The sequence below is a fragment of the Electrophorus electricus genome, chromosome 17 (genome assembly GCF_041902795.1).
Source record: "Electrophorus electricus isolate QZ-2024a chromosome 17, ASM4190279v1, whole genome shotgun sequence".
In the NCBI taxonomy this organism is placed as follows: Eukaryota; Metazoa; Chordata; class Actinopteri; order Gymnotiformes; family Gymnotidae; genus Electrophorus; species Electrophorus electricus.
In genome coordinates this window covers 20,602,501-20,622,939 of record NC_137513.1, presented here as the reverse complement: position 1 = coordinate 20,622,939, position 20,439 = coordinate 20,602,501, and the positions used below count along the sequence as shown (strand labels likewise).

At 36.2% G+C, this 20,439-nt stretch overlaps 3 protein-coding genes and 1 pseudogene across 3 annotated transcripts; all 4 read right to left on the bottom strand.

Moving 5' to 3' along the window:
* Nucleotides 1-4,442: 4,442 nt before the first annotated feature.
* Nucleotides 4,443-5,433, bottom strand: LOC145651864 (olfactory receptor 2AT4-like). The gene has a single exon (XM_081700418.1). The coding sequence runs from the start codon at nucleotides 5,431-5,433 to the stop codon at nucleotides 4,483-4,485; it is 951 nt and encodes a 316-aa protein (XP_081556544.1). The 3' UTR covers nucleotides 4,443-4,482.
* A 4,244-nt stretch (nucleotides 5,434-9,677) lies between these two features.
* Nucleotides 9,678-10,801, bottom strand: LOC145651857 (olfactory receptor 2AT4-like). The gene has a single exon (XM_081700404.1). It carries the CDS (start codon nucleotides 10,799-10,801, stop codon nucleotides 9,842-9,844), a length of 960 nt encoding a protein of 319 aa, XP_081556530.1. The 3' UTR covers nucleotides 9,678-9,841.
* A 5,325-nt stretch (nucleotides 10,802-16,126) lies between these two features.
* Nucleotides 16,127-17,083, bottom strand: LOC145651881 (olfactory receptor 52E8-like). The gene has a single exon (XM_081700482.1). The coding sequence runs from the start codon at nucleotides 17,081-17,083 to the stop codon at nucleotides 16,127-16,129; it is 957 nt and encodes a 318-aa protein (XP_081556608.1).
* Nucleotides 17,084-20,346: 3,263 nt separating this feature from the next.
* LOC145651880 (olfactory receptor 1500-like) overlaps nucleotides 20,347-20,439 on the bottom strand; it is a 2,654-nt pseudogene continuing 2,561 nt past the window's right edge.

The following is a 20,439-nucleotide window of genomic DNA, read 5'->3' as shown; positions in this document are numbered from 1 at the left end:
ACTTTGGATATAAGGTCAGCTAAATGCCAGAAATTTAGCCTATGTATGCCCACCACCTGCTAGGTTTGGAGTAAGGGTATGGAATAATGCCTGTTGGGCAAAGAGCAATATTATTCAAAATAATATGTCATTGCAACAGTAAAGAATTTAATTTACTCCCTATGGTAATGTTTGCTCATTATGGTAAGTTTACAAAATCTGAATGCTCAATATATAAAGAATTGTACTATTTCAACACATTCATTTGTGAGGTATGTGGTTATGTGAAAATACATCATGGTGTATAACTAGTCTACAAAATTACCGAACACTTATCACTTGTCTAATGTTAATGGTAATATTAAACTTGGATAGTGATAATAGCATCTGCTAAATATGCAGTTAGCAGTTTATGTAATCTCAATTAGCAGGGAAAAGTATTATTTTTAATTACAATTTTCAATAGCTTCAATAACAAGGAAAATCAATAACAGTTAAAAAGTTCAGCGTTTAATGACTTAATGATATAAAGATATTCAGAGAGTGGCATATACTAGCTGGTATTGGACAATTTTTGAGTTCTGAGTTCCAAATTAAGGAAGACACATTATACTGACCCTTTGACTGGCTGGTCCTACATAGACATATATGCAACATTTCTAGCCACCAATTAATGTAATGTTGAGGACTTTCACTTACCATCAAGGTGAGACCAAGTGTTCATGCTAAAGTCCGCTGTAATACCACCAAAACAACAACTCATGCTGCGTTGTGTTACAATAAGCTTGTCTGTTTTTAATGGACATTACCTTTGTTAAAGTACACTTTAAAGTTTTATGTCTTAAAAACTGTGAAGTAATTTGCTGTGTAGAATTTTAAGTACTTTGTTTTTTTATTTTTTACAGTGTACTGAAGTGGGGTACTGAAAACATTTTTGTTTTTTCAGTCTGGGTGTACTTTTAGTTGATCACTCAACTGAATATGCTTTTAGTACTGACTGTGCAAACATCTGAGAACTATGAAGGAAGATTTTTATAAAAATTTCCATGTGGACATAATGTATGTCCACTACAGTCGTGTCCCAAATCCTTTTTTTCAGCCTGAAGATTTCAGTTGATGATTGGACATGATCTTTTTTAATTTCATCATGAAAACATCTCGGATTTGCTTAGTTTGAAAGCAAAATATCACTGGATTGACAAGAGGGGGAAACAGACTATACCACATACAAATCATAATACGAGCACTGATGTTCATTTGAACCTTTTGGTCAGTAATATAAGTGACATACCGGGGCACATAGTAAATGCATATAACAAGAAGCTGAAGGCTACATGTGGAGAATGTTTTGTACATTGCTTGAACACTGGTTATTTTTAAAACCATTATGATGATTGCTATGCAGGTGAATGTGATGAAAGCGAGGGGTCCCATCAGCACTGTCATAGCCACAGTAAAATTAAGTAGCATTACATGCTTAACATCACCACAGGCTATCTTAATTATAGAATTATGGTCACAAAAACACTGTGCTATTACATTGGAGTCACAGTAATGCTCAAGCTGACAGGTCAGTGAGAGCAGGTCACTTTGAGGTGAGCTAGAAACAGAGCAAATATTGATAGTGAAGCTCACATAATGCCATTACATTGGTCTCATCCTAACACACCAACTCTTGTTACAAGCTGTGATGGCTATTTATAATAAATATGACATATTTTCTAAGTACATATTAATGAAATAATAAATCTAATGTATGTGTCAAGTAATCTAGAACTAGGATCAGTTAGAAGCTAAATATTTTCTTGCCTTTATATATGCTCAACAGTATTTGCTTAGAAAATGTCTTAGAAATCTTAAGCATATAATATTCTCAAATCCACACTGACAAACCCGACTGAGAATGAAATACCCAACCATCAGTTTATATATGCTTTTTCAGTACACCTGAGACCAGTTAGTTGATGCAATAAGTTCTATTGCAACAATACTTGTTGTCATATGCTTTGATGTTTGCTTTTTGCTTGTCCTCATTTACACCCAACTAAAGATAGCAGTTTAAAGCATAGTTAAAATAACAGAGGAATAAATGTCTTCTATGAGGTGACAAACAATAAAAATGAGAACTACATGGCCATCATTATAATTAAATGTAAAACAACACTGCTGCAAGCTTAAGTGTATAAATCAGGGAATTTTTTCACACATTTGTCATTTGATACTAAACATGCTGAGGCTGGATTAAAGCCAAAAGAGATAACACAATATAAGGGAAGCACTCCAAATGTACAGGTGTGTATTTGTGTATTTAGAGTAAGGGTTTTACAACAAGAGTTTACAATATACATATGCACAAAGGAGCATTTGAGATAAAAAGATAAAAAGGGTACCTTTTCTCCATTTTATTTTATTGCAATTAATTACCAGATTTTAGGAACCATATTACCAATCCACAAATTTGGAGATGAACAAGATCCTAGGTATTAATGGTAGACCTGATGTCAGCGGTATAGGAGGGAGCATGTTTGTTGCTTTGTCAGTAGTTCTTTGAAGTTTTGTGGTCTGACAAACTCAACTTTACAATTCATGCTGATGTTAATTTCCTGAGTAGTTGAGATAACACGGGTCAACACTGCATGTAAATGCACTTAATAATCTGATAACTGCAGAAAATCAGATTTTGTTAGTAATCCAATCAACACATTTCCATGCACTTGGGTATTCAGATATTGGGAAAAACTCCAGGTTTACATGAGTCAGGCAATAATCGGGTTTCTAGCTTGCAACCTGCCAATAAGATCACACAATGATGTGATATAAATGTCAAACTTCTTGCTGCGCCTTTCTGTAGACATGGACCCAGTTTAATGGCAAACATGGATCTTTTATTTTTTATGGTTATTAATAGTGTAACTATGACAAGAAAAGTGAATTCCTGCTATATTGTCAGACTACTGCTAGACACTGAAGAGGGATGTTCCTGAAGCCAGATATAGGCAGAAATCATACATTTTGCATTAAAAGCCTTATTGATGAATAAGAAATATATACCTAATGTAAATTTAATTCACCCGCCACATAAAAACCAAAAATGTTAGAAAAATTGTTAAAATAATTTAACAATTCTAGAGAGGCTATTTTGATGCTATGGACTGAGAGGTTAGGCTGGAGATTAATAAGATTGCTCCTGATAATTTGTCTCCAATTCCTGAAACATCAGAAGAACTTACACTTTCAAAGAAAACTAAATCAAGGAACCCTTCTATGGAAAGCAACATTCGCAAACCCATCACTGAAGTTTACATCAGACATGATGAAATGTTCAGGAACTTCAGACATTGAAAATATAACCAGGGCTAACTAACCTTTAATCCACTGTGAAACCATGGTCTGTTTAAATGATCTGGCTCTCAAAATCACATGCTAGTAATGTTGACAGTAATGAACATCATTCACTTGTTATGGTAACATTTGCTCATGGTTGGGGAATAATTAGATGTTCACAGATTTTGAATGCTCACAATGTAGAGAATTATATTTGCGCACAACATTGGGTCAGAGGTGTGCGGTTCTGTAAAAGTACAGTTTGACACATGAATAGTCTTGAGAACTACTTGTCTAATGGTTTAGATCATATTACATTTGGATAGCTACAAAATCCTCTGTTAAATGTGTTTACAAATTTGCACTATGAATAAACAGATAAATATTTTAATTTAATTTCATTTGGCATTAGATAGCTACATTCAATAATGATAGAACAACATCTAGCATTTAATGACTTCAGAAAGAGACATGTACTTGGCTTGTCTTATGAGCCATTTATGAGTCCTGAGTCCTGAGTTGAGAGAAAGAAGATTGCAAATATTATGCAGATATATATATATATATATATGACAACACTTCTAGCCACAAATTAATATAATATTTTACTTACACCTAACAACAAGGTGAGACCTAGAGTTCATTCTTTTTATTAATTTCAATAAAACAGTAACTGGTGCTGCTATTAAAAACGGCATGCAAATTTGCCTGTTTAAAGTGGACATTACCTTTGCTAAGATAAAGAGCAAAGTGCTATTTAAGTTGTATTTTAAACTAATTAAGTACAATATATTGTCATTCTTTCTTGGGTATTGTATAGGGAAATGTAAGTAATAATGAGGCAATTACATCCACTGTTTATATCTAAAAAGTCCTACGACTGTGAATTAATCTTGTGTCTACCTGCGATGTGATACTAACTTTTTATAGGGTTAAAGGCTGTGATATTGTGAAGCCCTAAAAACTGGGAAGTAACTTTCCATATAATTTTTTGTACTGAAAAGGAATAATGAAGATTATTGTTTTTTCAGTCTGAAGGCTTTCTCACTGTGCAAAAATCACAACATTAAGGAAGACTATTTAACCACAATTTTTATGAACAATAAGAAAATGTCCACATACACACAATTTATGCCCATTGCAATTGCATCCCAAAGCTTTTTTTTCAGCCTAAAGGTTTCAGTTGATGATTGTTATAATCTTTCTTAATTTCCTCGTGACAATGTCTCGGATTTGTTTAGTTTGAAAGCAGAATATCACTGGATTGACAAGAGGGGGAAACAGACTATACCACATACAAATCATAATACGAGCACTGATGTTCATTTGAACCTTTTGGTCAGTAATATAAGCGGCACACCGGGGCACATAGTAAATGCATATAACAAGAAGCTGAAGGCTACATGTGGAGAATGTTTTGTACATTGCTTGAACACTGGTTATTTTTAAAACCGTTATGATGATTGCTATGTAGGAGAATATGATGAAAGCGAGGGGACCCATCAGCACTGTCATAGCCACACAAAAGGTAAGCAGCTTTGCATGCTTAAAATCAGTACAGGCTATCTTAATTATGGAATTTTGATCACAAAAACACTGTGCTATTACATTGGAGTCACAGTAGTGCTCAGCTATGGTTTGTATAACTATAGCTGTCAGCAGTGGGATTGGAAGCACCCAGGTCACGAGACATGCAATTGCTGTGGAATTGTTTGTAACAAGTGCAGGGTATCTGAGGGGGCTACATATGGCAATAAATCGATCAGCAGCCATTAATAGCATAATGAAAGATGTGACAGACCCCAGATAATGGACAAAAAACATTTGTATAAAGCAAGTATGGAATGGCATTGTTTCATCTTTAAGCAAATATTTTGCAATGATTTTAGGCATTGTTGTGGTTCCAAAAGCAAAGTCCACTGCAGCAAGATTGCAGAAGATCAGGTAGCATGGTTTTTGAAGGCTCTTTTCATAAGACACAAATGCAATAATGAAAATGTTTCCCACTACAAGTGTGAGATAAATGAAGAGGAGAAGGGTTCCAACTGCTGCATAATATTCTGGAAGGAGTCCTGGAAATCCAAGGAGGAACAATTCTGTAATTGTTGTGGAATTGGCATGTTGCTCCATAACTTTTCTCAGTGCTTCAAATCCACCTGATAATACACCTGATGTAACAAATGAAACACTGGGGTGTTTACTCCCTCCAATTTAAAGTGGGAAATATATGTTAGATTGCATGTTCTAAGAATAACTAAAATGTTCAGAAATGTTCCACCTGATAAAACACTTTAGACAAGGCAGGGTGTAATCCCTGCAATTTTAAAAGGGAAACAGTAGATTAAGTTGTATATTCTAAAAATACTAAACATATGTATAATGATTATATTATTAAGTCACATTTACAAGCTGTGAATATTTATAACACATGCCATTTTTTTCTATATACATATTAATAAAATCGTGAACAATCCACTAATGTAGAACTAGGACCTGTTTGAAACTAAGAACCTTCTTGCCTTTATGGATCTTCACCAGTATTTGTTGTCTCTTAGACGTCTTAGGCATGCAAAATTCTTAAATCCACACTAATACCCACTGAGAATGATTCACCCACACATCAGTTTATATATGCCTTTCCAATGCACCTGAGGCCAACTAGTTGATGTAATAATACATTCTATTGCAACAATACTTGATGTCACATGCTCTGATGTTTGATTTTGTTGCCTGTCCTCAATTTGTGGTCAAGCATAGCAGTATTTCTCCCTTAAGGACACTAAAGCATACTTAAAGTAATAGAGGGTTAAATGTCTTCCATGAGGCAGACAATGAGGTAGACAATGTAATGTTTCAGAACTAGCCAGACACTTGCATATCAAAAAAAGGTATAGTTTTATTCTAAGTGGGACAATCCAGCAGTAAAAAGACACATGATGGTCAGAGCCAGCACAATGAGATTACCAAAACCAGGGAGCATCAAAAACAGAGTGAGAGAACAGTGCAAGTCAAAAACCAATAAATCATACAACAAATCCAAGATGGTTAAGGCAAAAACAATAGGAGAAGAACAGAGCATGGTCGGCATGGAAAACCAGGCAACAAATAAACAACTTGGTATGCACTAAGGAGCTAAGTGGCAATACTTCACAAATACTTTGATAAACAGGCAAGTTTAAATAAGCAATATAAATAGTAAACAGCTGAAATTAATAGTCTGGTGATGAAGAACATGTCAGTTGAGGACGATTGGTTGAATGTTCCTCTGGGCTGTAGTTGGAATTCTGGGAGTTGTAGAGGATTGGGGGAAATGGCTGCATACCAGTACACCTCCCAAAGGAGTCCGGTATGGCAGAGGAACAAGGATGCTGGGAACAACCACCTTGCCTATAAATGGAGACCACCAAGCCGTTCTAGAACCCTGCAGAAGATATATGGCAAGGGCTACCACTAAGTTGTGGAGCTGGCCTGTCAGGAAAATGTGCATGAAAGTCCAACAGAAGACTCAGCTCTAGGATGTCATTGTGAGGCTCCCAAATTTTGCTCCTCCCTGCCATATCCCTCCATCTACCAGGTCCTGGAGAGACCCTCCTCTTCCCCTGGATGTTGCACATAGCGTATACAGGGGTCCCTTTGTACTTGACTGGTGGAGGGTGGTGTGTCACCAGGCAAGACCTTATTAAGGTGGCTTTAAACCACTGGTTTAGCCATAGAAACATTAAATGAGCAAAATATTCTATAGTGTGGAGGCATATCTAACTGGTAGGTAACATCATTTTCATGCTTGAGGATTTTGAAGTACTGATGTATTTTGAGTATATAGCAGGAACCAGTATAGGGGAAATCCCACATAGGTAGCCGCATACAACCCCCAGGCTAATATACAGGTGTCTCTTCTATGTGCCAATCATCCAATTCATTTTTGTGTTGCAACATCTTGTTAATGTACTGATGTGTCTCCTCCCACACCACTCACGGTGCTTCATCTATTCATCTACAGCAAGGATATTGGTAGTAACAGAAGTCCATGTGGCCATAGGAAGCTGGTAGCCTAGAATACATTTGAAAGGAATGATGTCTGTAGTGGAACTAATGAGGGAATTATGTGCCATTTTAGCCCACAGTAAAAACCTGGACCAGTCAGAAGAGTTATTCAGACAGAAAGACCTCAGGAATTTATTCAGTTCCTGATGCGTTTTGTGCAGGGAATCTGTGCATTCTGACATGTTACTCTCTGAGAACATGTCCTGGAGCCTCACAGTACAGGCACAGGCCCCGTTGCAGGTGACAGCTTCTTTCCACAGCAGTAAGGTTGAGGGAGTCATACTGCATTGGATCTGTCTGGGTTTGTTGGCGTGGATCCAGTTTGACTCTCATAGTTAGGCTGGTAGATCGAACACCATCTGATCTGCAGGGTTTCTGTTTTTGGGGAAATTGTCTTTCCCCAATGAGATTCACATCCTTATCATCTAAAGCCCTCCAGGTCATCAAGGTAATCTCACTAATCAGTTTGATACTCTCATGAATCAACTCCCCATCAATGGAAACCCACTCATTCTCCCTGGTGACTCCAACCTTACACCAGACAAACCAGTCATCAGACAAACCAGTCATTTTGCTTCCTTCATCTTATTCTCATTTGACCTCACCTGCAACCAGTTTCCACTGACTTACGTAGTAGGCAACATTCTGGACATTCAGCTGGACCACTCCAGTACTGGACATCACAGTCACCCTCCCCCACCTCTCAAAACATCACTTTCATCTCTCTCTCCTGACTCTCCATGTTGACACCTCTACTACTTGTTCTTCCTCCTTCTGCTGCAACCTGTGCTCCATTCCTCCCTCTATCCTTTTGCTTCTACTGTCTTGATTACCCTTCCTCATGCTGGATCTTTTTCTTCTCTCTCCCTGGATACAGCTACTAAAACTTTCCTCTCCCCATTCTCCTCATCAGTTAACATGCTGTGCCCTCTCTCAGAAGTAATGCATTGTAACAGGGGAGAACTGTAAACTGCTGAGCAATGGTAGGGGAAAAATCTCACCTAGATTCAGACCTCCACTCATACCAATCTCTCCTTTTCAACTTCTCACTGGAAGTAAGAATAAGAACTGAATAATAATAAGAAGATGATAGACCAAGAGCCTAGTGATCATTTCCATGCATATAAAGAAATAAACATGAAAAACATAATGGAGAGATTTACCCATGCACTTTCAATTAGTAGAGAACTGTTTACAGTTATATCTGTCTCTTATATACCTTCTATCTAGCTGCCTGAGTACGTGTTCAGCTTCTTTTCATCTCCAGATTTAACTATTCAACTCACTCCTAGCAGTTCTTCCTGTTTGTGCAGGGTCTTGCAACTTATCCAGAATTTAGCAGCATGGCTGGTTTTCAATGTGGCTAAATTCTCCCATGTCACTCCACTTTGTGTGTTCACTTTACTGGCTTCCCGTAGCTACTCATATCAGATGCTTACAAAGCTATCTACATAGACTGGGACACATATGCACACACTCTAGAAAGCAAATAAGAATACTAGCAATTGTCAAGAAATTAAACACATTAGCATTTGAAAAAGCTGATTATTTTAGTCCACTAAATGATACATATGGCAGCAAATGTCTGTTGAAATGCTCTGGCTTTCAAAATCATATGCCACTGTGACAGTAATGAATATCATTCACTTGCTATGGCAACATTTGTTATAGTAACCTTTGCTCGTGGTTGGGGGATAATTAGAAGCTCACAAACTTTGCATGCTCAATATGTAGAGAATTGTACTATTTGAGCACAATGACAGTGTGCAATTATGTAAACGTACAGTCTCACTAGCCTACAGAACTATGTGTCTAATATGATAGATAATATTAAACTTGGCTTGTTACAAGAGCATCTGTAAGAGCATACATGTGGTTAGAAGTTTGCAATCTGAATAAACAGACAATACCTTTATTTTTAATTTCATTTGACATTACCTTGCTAGAGTGACATTCAATAATGATAGAAAAAGTATTGTGCATTAAATTACTTCAGAAGGGGGCATATATATGACTGGTATCATGGTCAATTTCTGAACCCTGAGCCTCAACATGAGAAAATATGAGAGAAGGAAGATTGCACACATTGTACTGTCACTCTGACTGGCTTGTGCTGTTTTTACATATAACACTACTAGCCCTAATTAACCTAATGTTGAGCACTTAATGTTATTTACCTAGGTGAGATGCAGCACTAACTGTGATCCTTTGAAACCCTAAAAACTGGAAATAAATTTTCCTTATAAATTTAAGTTGATCTTGTTTTTAATTTTTAGAGTGTACAGAAACAGTGTACAGAAAACATTTTGTTTTTACAGTTTTTACAGAAAAAATGTTGTTTTCAGTTTAAAGGTACTTTCAGTATCGATGGTGCAAAAATCACAATACTAAGAGGAAGAGAATTTAACCAAGATTTTGGTGTCAGATGTCAGAAAATCTCCACATGCACAAAATGTATGTCCATTGCAATTGTGTCCCCAAAACCTTTTTTAGCCTAAGGTTTCAGCTGATGATTGGTCAAAATCTTTCTTAATTTCATCATGACAATATCTTGGATTTGCTTGGTTTGAAAGCAGAATATCACTGGATTGACAAGAGGAGGAAACAGACTATACCACATACATATCATAATGCGAGCACTAATGTTCATTTGAACCTTTATGTCAGTAATATAAGAGGTACACCGGGGCACATAGTAAATGCATATAGTAAGAAGCTGAAGGCTACATGTGGAGAATGTTTTGTACATTGCTTGTATATTGGATATTTTTAAAACTGTTATGATAATTGCTATGTAGGAGAAAATAATGAAAATGAGGGGACCCATCAACACTGCCATAGCCACACAAAAGAAAAGCAGTTTTGCATGCTTAAAATCAGTACAGGCTAGCTTACTCATGGAATTATGATCACAAAAACACTGCACTATTACATTTGAGTCACAGTAGTGCTCAGCTATGGTTTGTATAACTATAGGTGACACCAATGGGATTGGAAGCACCCAGGTCAGTAGACATGCAATTGCTATGGAATGGTTTGTAACAAGTGCAGGGTATCTGAGGGGGTTACATATGGCAATTAATCGATCAACAGCCATTAGTAGCAAAGTGAAAGATGTGACAGTCCCAAGATAATGGACAAAAAACATTTGTACAAAGCAAGCATGGAATGCAAGGGTTTCCTCTTTAAGCAAATATTTTGCAATGATTTTAGGCATTGTTGTGGTTCCAAAAGCAAAGTCCACCGCAGCAAGATTGCAGAAGATCAGGTAGCATGGTTTTTGAAGGCTCTTTTCATAAGACACAAATGCAATAATGAAAATATTTCCCCCTGCAAGTGTGAGATAAATGAAGAGAAGAAGGGTTCCAACTGCTGCATAATATTCTGGAAGGAGTCCTGGAAATCCAAGGAGGAAGAATTCTGTAATTGGTGTAGAATTGGCACGTTGATCCATAACTTTTGTCAGTGCTTCAAATCCACCTGATAATACACCTGATAAAACAAATGAAACACTGGGGTGTTTACTCTCTGCAATATAAAGTGAGAAACAGAATGATAAATAATATCTTCCAAGAACATTGAACATACACATACAGATGAAATTGCTAATTCAAGTGTAAGAGCTCATGTATAATTACTGTACATACATTACTATTTACTATTTAATACACAACTTTTATTTTTCAAAGCACAAATTAAGTCATTATAAAGCCATAGTATATGCCCAGTAATATAGAACTAAGAGTAGTCAGAAGTAATCAGATGCTAAGTATTGTCTTGCCTTTGTTTGTTCAACAGTATTTGTCGTCTTTTAGAAGTCTTAGACATACAAAATTCTCAAAGCCACCCTCACAATACCCAACAAAAGATGAATCACATAAGCATCAGTTTATATATGGTTTTCCATTACACCTGAGTCCAGCTAGTTGATGTAATCTTAATATATGCTAATGCAGCATGATCTGATGTTTTTTGTTTTGTTTTTGTGGCTTGCCCTCATTTAAAATCAAGCACAGCGGTAGTTTTCCCTAAAGGACACTAAAGCATACATATCCAGCTATCTCCATGTCTTGGGGTGTCTGAAGACACACTTGTGAAGACATATTAATACATCTTGTGGCTTATCTTAAGAAAGTTTTAATTAAGTATGCATATCATTTAAATATTTATATAATATTCCTTTAAATAATATACAATATAGCAAGAACTCTAGTAAATAATTATATTCTAAATTTTATTTTATTATAACCACGGGTTTTAATAAAATGTTTAGTGTATTACATTACAAACATTACATATATGCATAAGACATAATGCACTGATAAAAAAAAATCAGAAGTAATATAACATCTGTAATAATAATAAAAATCATCATCATCATCACCACCAGAAGAAGAAGAAGAAGAAGAAGAAGAAGAAGAAGAAGAAGAAGAAGAGGAAGAAGAGGTCCAGGTTTATATCCTTTGCACTCTTGTTGTTGTCAGTTATTGTTTGTCATCCTGTTCATGGAGTATTCATGTTAAGTTTCTCATGTCTCACTTTATTGAGTTTATGTCTTTGGTTTTGGTTTGTTTTCTTTCAGTTTGTTTTCCCTGCATGTCTGCTGTTACTGTTATCTTTTGTTTGAATAAAATGTCCACATGGATCCTGCCTCACACCTCGCCTTCACTGTAACACAATAACCGACCCAAATAAAAGGATGCAGCAAGTAGACCTGGCTGTGATAGTTGAAGAGGCTTCCACATGGATTATCAGGCCTGCCAATACAGAGGATGAGTGCTTAGCCCAACTTCAGTCGGCAAGGTTGTTTATTGACAAAATGAATGGGTGCCTGAGAAAGAATACATCCAGTCTAGGTGAAAGGTTTGCATATGTTCAAGCGGATGTGAGGGTTGGTGCTTTCAACAAAATATGTGTCATCAGCACATTGTATTACCTTTAGACATTCTAGTGCTAGAGGAGCTAATTAGGGCTAGGTAATCCTCACTTTAATTTTTGCTGAAGCAGACTCTACTGATTAGTCACAGTTAATATCTAAAAAACAGTTTGAACAGGTCACAGGGCAGGAGATAGTTAAGGTTCAATTTTGGAATAGATAACAGTGATTTGGTTTTCAAAATACCATAGGGTGTGTTCAAACTTGGTAGGCAATCACAAACGCCCTGTTGGTACGCTCCATTCAAATATACTAAATAAACTTACCATGACCCTATGAGCAAGAAATTTTTAGTTTGTTTACAGACAGACTCTGGTGCGATCACAAAAATGACTGCAACCATCAAACCACCAAATTGCTCTCTAACCATCAAAGTAGGAAAATAATTACTAATGTTTGGTGAAATGCCCAGAATTCTATACTGATGTAAATAAGACTCAGGCTTCTTCTTGTCTGTATATAGAGGGAATGAGTCACCCCACCCTGTATGGATGCCAACATTGTGAAAATTAATGGTATAAATGAAACATTGTCTAATAAAGCCAGATCCCCTCTGTTTTTGGCATCGATCAGAACAAGTTCTTCATACTGAACCTATGGGCAGTTTGTTGGCATTTACTGCCTAAAAACATCTCTTTTGCGATAGAACATGGAAAGTTACATTTTGTTGCTCAAATATATAGGTAATTATTTCGCTTATACATCATATTTGTCCATAAATAAACATGATATGTGACTGAGCTCTCCAAATACATACTGGAATTGAAGGGTGTTTGTTGCTTTTTAATTTCAGAAATGTTTTAGCTGTTTGCCTGAAGGATACAATTATATACAGTTGACTCAACTTGGCAGGTAATTGTTTAGTTTTTGATTGAGAATAACTAGCTGTTTTAAATCATGAAAATGAGCTGAAGAAATCCTATGTGAACATTCATCATCTTGTCTGATCCTCTCTAATCTAATTATGGTAATAGAATTACAATGCTATTCCAGCTCATATCAGAGCAACCTCTGAACTGAGCTCTCTTTTATTGTCTTTGGAGGTCCTCCACGGTATTCAAACTTATAAACTGTAAGTGTAGATTTTTTTCCACACCTGATCAGATCATGATGTTTCATGTTGGGACAAAGTACAAGCAAATGAGTTTCCTAACTTCATTTTATATTGATGGACATTGCCTCTATGGCATTTCTGTTTGCAAATGAAGTTAGGAAACCCAAAGAAAAAGAACTGATCTACACTTTTGGAACTGTAAAATACCATTGAATGAATGCCAGATTTTAAACATATACTTTTTTTTCCTAATATAAACCAGTTTCTGCTCCTAGATTTCAGAAGCACTTTGCTTGCATAGCTGATGAAGGACGTCAATTCGAAATGTGCTGTTTCTCAGGAAACCTCGTGTACTTCACTACAATTTTGAATATCTCTACATCTTTAACTACTGTTCAAATGTCTTTAGGCCACCCTTAGATTTTTGTATAAGCAATGGTATAATTTCAGTCTCTTTATTAGAATGCAAGTACAGGAAAGTACAAGAAGTGTATATTAAATTTAATTTTAAAAAAAACATCTTAAAAACAGCTTCTGTAGGCTACAGTGGTAAATATTTAGTGTGACCTCCTACTGCACTTGAGCAACAGCAGGAACCTGGGTCTTTTAATTAATTGGAAGCTTAGTATATAAGTATATATAAGTATTTAAGTATATACAAGACCAAATGTTGTGTACATATTTCCGGTATTTTCTGTTTGTAATATATGATAAATAATTATATATGGTCATTATACCACTGATAAAACAACAAATCTCATAGTGGCCTAAGATGTTTGCACAGTACTGTATACATATACAGCTGTTTATATATTTAAAGATTTGTAGGTACATGACTTTTTTTTTCTTATCAAAATTTTCTTTACCTCTATTGCTCTCAAACTATAAATTAGAGGGTTGAACATCGAGGTAGGAGGCTATATAACATGACAATTTTAGCATTAAAACTGATAGCAACATTGGCAGACAAATAATTCAAACACCTAGGAATGAAGAAGAATAAATAAATTGCTTTTAAAATACATTTTTGAAATTGTACTTTTCAAAGTTGTTCTATACCATGAGAAAGTCCAGCAGTGCTTATCTTTGTCCTCAAGTTTGGGAAGGTTGTCAAACTGCTCACACATCGAAAGTAAGGCCTCACTTTAACTTGCACTGAAGCAGACCATATGTACTGATTGGTCCCAGTCAATATCTCAAAAATATTTCCAACAGACCACAGGGCAAGAGATAGTTATGGGTCAATTATAGGTACCAGTTGGTCAACTGTCAATTTTCCACCCCCGTTTCTGTTCTTCCATCAGTCATGGACGGTAGGGTCATGTAATGTCTTGGTAGTTTTAAAACGAACCCTTGTGTGATTAGCCTGTTGGTATGTTCCATTCAAATATACTAAATAAACATACCATGACCCTTTGAGCAGGTCAGTTTCAGTCTGATTACAAACTCTTGTGCTAACACAGGAATGACTGTAACCATCAAACCACCAAAGTGCTCTCTAACGACCTACGCGAGAAATCTACACCGATGTAAATAAGACTCAGGCTTCCTCTCGTCTGTATATGGGAGAATGAGTCATGCCACCCTGTATGGCTGCCAACATTACAATTGTGAAAATTAGTGTTATAAATGAGTCCACGTCTAATAAAACCACTTACCTGCTAGATAACCTATACTATATCATTGACAAGGCCCTTTCATGCAAAATGACCAATCCCTCCACAAGTGTAAACATCCCAAACACATGTAGTTAGTTTTGGCAATGATCAGAACAAGTTCTTCATTCTGAACCTGTGAGTGGTTTTATTGGGATATTCTGCCTAAGTACATTTCTTTGATGACAGCACATTAAAGTGCTTATATTTTTTAAATACATTTTATTGCTCAAATGTGTAGGTATCTGTTCATCTTATATAACATATATCCATCTTAGATAAACATGATACATGTCTGAACTCTTAAAATGCATACTGGAATTAAAAGGAGTTTGTTGCTTTTTCCTTTCAGCAATTTCAGCTGTTTTCCTGCAGGATAAAATAATATACAGTTGATGCAACTTGACGGGCAATTCTTTAGTTCTTGATTGAGATAACAAGCTGTGTTAAAGCAAGAAAATGTCCTAGGATCTGAACACATACTGTGTGAAGATCCATCATCTAATCTGATCCTCTGTAATCTGATCATGGCAACAAATCCTCAGTGATATTTCTGTTAATTCAGAGCAGCCTCTGCACTAAGATCTCTTTTACGGTTTTTGGATTTCCTCAACAGTATTCTGACTTATGAACTCTAAGTATAGATTTAATATATAGGATGTTATAGCATATAATATCTAGGATGTTTCATGTTTCAGACTCAGGTCTAAGAGACGTAGCATTTAGTGACATATCTGCTTGCAAATGAAGTTAGGAAACTCGAAGAAAATAACTAATCTAAAGTTTCAGAACTTCTGTAGAATTAATAGTATGTTTTAAACATTTGTTTTTTTCCTCTAAAATAAACTGCTTTCTCCTAGAAATAAAGAAGTACTTTCTTTGCACAGCTGATAAAAGACATCTGTCGGAAGCATCCTTTTTCTCTGGAAACCTGTGTACTTCACTGCAATTTTGAATATCTTACTACAGTGTACAGAAATTACTCACCAGGAATCTTTTTCACACACACACACACACACACACACACACACACACACACACACACACACACACCCTATATGTATATATATATATATATATATATATATATATATATATATATATATATATATATATATATATATATATATATATTTAAAAATGTGTATGTTCATGATTCTTTTGGAAATTTCTTATCAAAATTTTCTTTACCTCTGTTGTTTTCAAACTATAAATTAGAGGGTTGAACATTGGAGGTAGGAGGCTGTACAACATGATAATGGATATTTGCAAATCAGCATTAAAACTGATACCAATATTGGCAGACAAATAAGTAAAACACCTAGGAACAAAGAAGAGGGTGATTATGATGAGCTGAGAACTACAGGTGGAGAGAGTCTTCAGCCGACCCCGAGTGCTTGAGATTTGCAGAACTGTAACAATAATGCAGCCATAAGAAAACACAATGATGCCGAGAGATCCCAGCAGTATTACCATGGCAGAAGCAAATTCTGGAAAACTATATGGAGCCCTGTCAATGCATGCAAGTCTTGTAACAGATATATGATCACAGTAGCAGTGTAAAATAGTGTTGGCTCCACAGTAAGGGAGGGGGAAAGCTCGAATAACCATCCTTAGAATGTTAGTATGAGCCACTATCCAAGCCACTAGGCTCAGAATTAATACATTTCTGTTTGTCATAATACTGTGGTACCGAAGTGGGTAACAAACCGCTACATATCGATCTATAGCCATTAATGCCAGTATGTGTGAATCGACTGTGCTTAAATAATGCACTAAATACATTTGAAGAAAACAACCTACAAATGAAATATTCCCAGCTTGAAACCAGTACTTGGCAATTATCTTTGGTAATGTGGTTGTACTGAACAGAACATCAGATATAACAAGATTTACAAAAATATAATATATAGGTTTATGGAGAGTTTTTTCTGTTGAAAACAAAACAACAAATATTCCATTCCCCATCAAGGTGCACATATAAACAAAGAACATAACTACAGAAACAAGGCCATAGTAGTTAGGGTGAAGTCCAGGAAAACCAACAATTAAAAAATCCTTCACAAAAGTCATGTTTTCCTCCAACATCATGGGTTGATGTCTTTAAAGTAAAAAATGCAACTTCAGGTCTACAGGATCAAAAGTAATGCAACACAATGGAATTTAATGCATACTGTATTAAAACATTGCCTGTTGTTACTTAGAGTTTATTATGTTACTTTCTTAATTCAAAATAGATCATAATAATTACAAATTATATACCATTGACATAAAAATGTTCAGACAGTATATCCCTCTTTACCTAGATCACTCCTTAGCAATGGTGGAATGAACTGGCATAGCTTTTTAGCAACTAGTGGGTTTACGCTGTCTCACAGTTCATTTATATTGGTCACATTGTCTCACATGACCAAGAAGGGAAAATAAAAACAATTTTGCACAACATCTCCAGAGACGTATATAAGAAGCAACATTTAATGGTTAAAATCTCTGGTTGAGAAATGTCACTTTGCGTTTTTACAAATATTATCCATTTCCTTATAGAACAACCACACTATTTTTTAACATAGCAGCTAACTGAATACTAAAACTGAGAGTTCTTGCGCTTTCAGTGCCAAGTTGTCAACTCCCAAATATGTTGCTTGAAAGATAAGCTTTTTTTTTTTTTTTACCAAACACCATAGTTCTTCTTCTGCTCTACCATAAAGTACCATAAAATATAGGAATGTGTAACAATTAATCTTCCTCTTTTAGTTATCAAACAAAGACTTTGCAAGTTCTTTTAAACAAGCTTTCAACAAACTTCCAACAATCTTTTATATTTGGAATTAATTTTAGTTTTGAGTCGCCATATCATATTCCACACCTGCACACTGAAATCTACAAGCAACACACTGGATCAATAAAAGGCCCTAGTGCATGATAATGTTAGATGCTCATTCAGTTACTACATAGTGTATTTACTTGCTAAACGGCTTTTCTAAAATGTCTAGATTTGCATTTGCTAAATGCAAATCTAGACATATTGAATTCTCATGAGACACTGGAATGTTCTTGACTCAGTTTAATGTTTTGTGTGTACTCCTTTCTAATGATATTTTAAATCTGATTTTTTCAATCTTATCTACAGTCGAGTTTGTTTTTAAGACTTGTTTTCAGTGAGATAAACCTTTCTGTAGTTTATCTTGGATAGTCTGCAGCCATTCTCCAGTGACTTCTATTGCAGCAGTGAAATTTTGGTGCAGGGAATTGAACTTGATGCACTCAGAGTTCATTTACACAGTGCATGCTATATGACCAAAATACATTACACCTACACCTTGTGACCGCATTCAAAATCCATATGCATTAATATCGAGTTTGTCTCCTTTTTGCATCTATAAGAGGTTCCATTCTTCTGAGAAAGTTTTCCACAAGATTTAGGACTCTATGCCTGTGACAATTTTTGTCCATTCATCCAGAAGAGCATTTGTGAGGTTACACACCAATGTTGATTGAGATGTCCTTGCTCAGAGTCTCCATTCTTGTTCATCCCAAACATGTTTGATGTGGTCGATGTCAGGGTTCTGTGTGGGCCAGTCAAGTTATTCCACACTAAACTCACCCGACCATGCCTTTATGGACCTTGCTTTGTGCACTGGGGCAAAGTCATGCTAGAACTGAAAAGGGCCTTCCCCATATAATTCCTACAAAGTTGGAAGCATACAGTTATCCAAAATGCCTTGGTATGCTGAAACATCAAGGTTTCCTTTCACTGGAACTAAGGTGCCTTGGCCAACTTTTGACAAACATGCCTATAACATTATTCCTCCTCCACCAAACTTTACAGTTGGCACAATGCAATCAGGCAGGTAACATTCTCATGGCATTCGCTAAACCCAGACTCATCCATCAAACTACCAGATAGAGAATCATGATTCATCACTCCACAGAATACAGTTCTTCTGCTCCAGAGTTCAGTGGCCAAATGCTTTATACAACTCCATCTGATGCTTGGCATTGTACTAGTGATGTAAGGCTTGCATTCAGCTTTTCATGGAAACCTATACCATGAAGCTCCTGTTCTTCTGCTGATGTTAATACCAGAGGAGGTTTGGAACTCTGCATATATTGAGTCAGTGGAATGTTGGTGACTTGTGCCTCAGACCTTGCTCTGTAACTTTATGTGGCCTGCATTTCATGGCTGAGTTGCCCAGGTTCCAAAAAGCTGCAAAATTTTAAATAATACAACTTTCAGTTGATTATGGAATATCTAAGAGGGAAGAAATTTCACAAACTAGCTTGTAACAGTAGCATCCTGTTACAGTACCATGGTCAAATTTAGTGAGCTCTTTAGATTGACCCATTCTTTCACAAATGTTTGTAAAGACTACGTGGCTAGCTGTTTTATTTTATACTACTGTTGCAATGAGCTTGAATGAAACACCTGACTTTAATGATACAGTGTATTTCTGAGTTCAGATAATATTACTTGGATTGTGACAGGTGTGGATTGAGCTAAGATACCTATTAGCAGGGTATTGTTTATTTTAGGCATCTTAAAAGTTATGGTATTATATTTCTACATCCAAATTAACCAATATAATTCTCTAAAATGAGTGTTTTAATGAAGAAGTATATCCAATGTTAAGGTAAACAAGATCATTATTAATCAGTTTACTAATCAGCTTGACACTCTTATGAGTCAACTCCACATCAGTGGAAACCCACACATTCTCCATGCTGACTCCAACCTTACACCAGACAAACCAGTCATCAGACAAACCAGTCATTTTGCTTCCTTCATCTTATTCTCATTTGGCCTCACCTGCAACCAGTTTCCACCGACTTATGTAGTAGGCAACATTCTGGACATTCAGCTGGACCACTCCAGTACTGGACATCACAGTCACCCTCCCCCACCTCTCAAAACATCACTTTCATCTCTCTCTCCTGACTCTCCATGTTGACACCTCTACTACTTGTTCTTCCTCCTTCTGCTGCAACCTGTGCTCCATTCCTCCCTCTACCCTTTTGCTTCTACTGTCTTGATTACCCTTCCTCATGCTGGATCTTTTTCTTCTCTCTCCCTGGATACAGCTACTAAAACTTTCCTCTCCCCATTCTCCTCATCAGTTAACATGCTGTGCCCTCTCTCAGAAGTAATGCATTGTAACAGGGGAGAATTGTAAACTGCTGAGCAATGGTAGGGGAAAAATCTCACCTAGATTCAGACCTCCACTCATACCAATCCTTCCAACTTCTCACTGGAAGTAATATCTGCAAAATTATTCTTCTGCAGAGCTCTTCACTATTTCACTATTTTCTCATTTCTCCTCAAACCGCCCCCTTCCCCTTCTCCCTCCTCTCTTACTTCAGAGGATTTCATCAACTTCTTTGAAGAGAAGGTTACAAGTCTTCTTTGGGTATGTTTGCTGTACACATGAAAAAGGGAGCTTTCACACATG

Bases quoted from the DNA above. Each gene is read 5' to 3' on its own strand.
- LOC145651864 (XM_081700418.1), bottom strand. From the start codon at position 5,433: ATGGAGCAACATGCCAATTCCACAACAATTACAGAATTGTTCCTCCTT.
- LOC145651857 (XM_081700404.1), bottom strand. From the start codon at position 10,801: ATGGATCAACGTGCCAATTCTACACCAATTACAGAATTCTTCCTCCTT.
- LOC145651881 (XM_081700482.1), bottom strand. From the start codon at position 17,083: ATGATGTTGGAGGAAAACATGACTTTTGTGAAGGATTTTTTAATTGTT.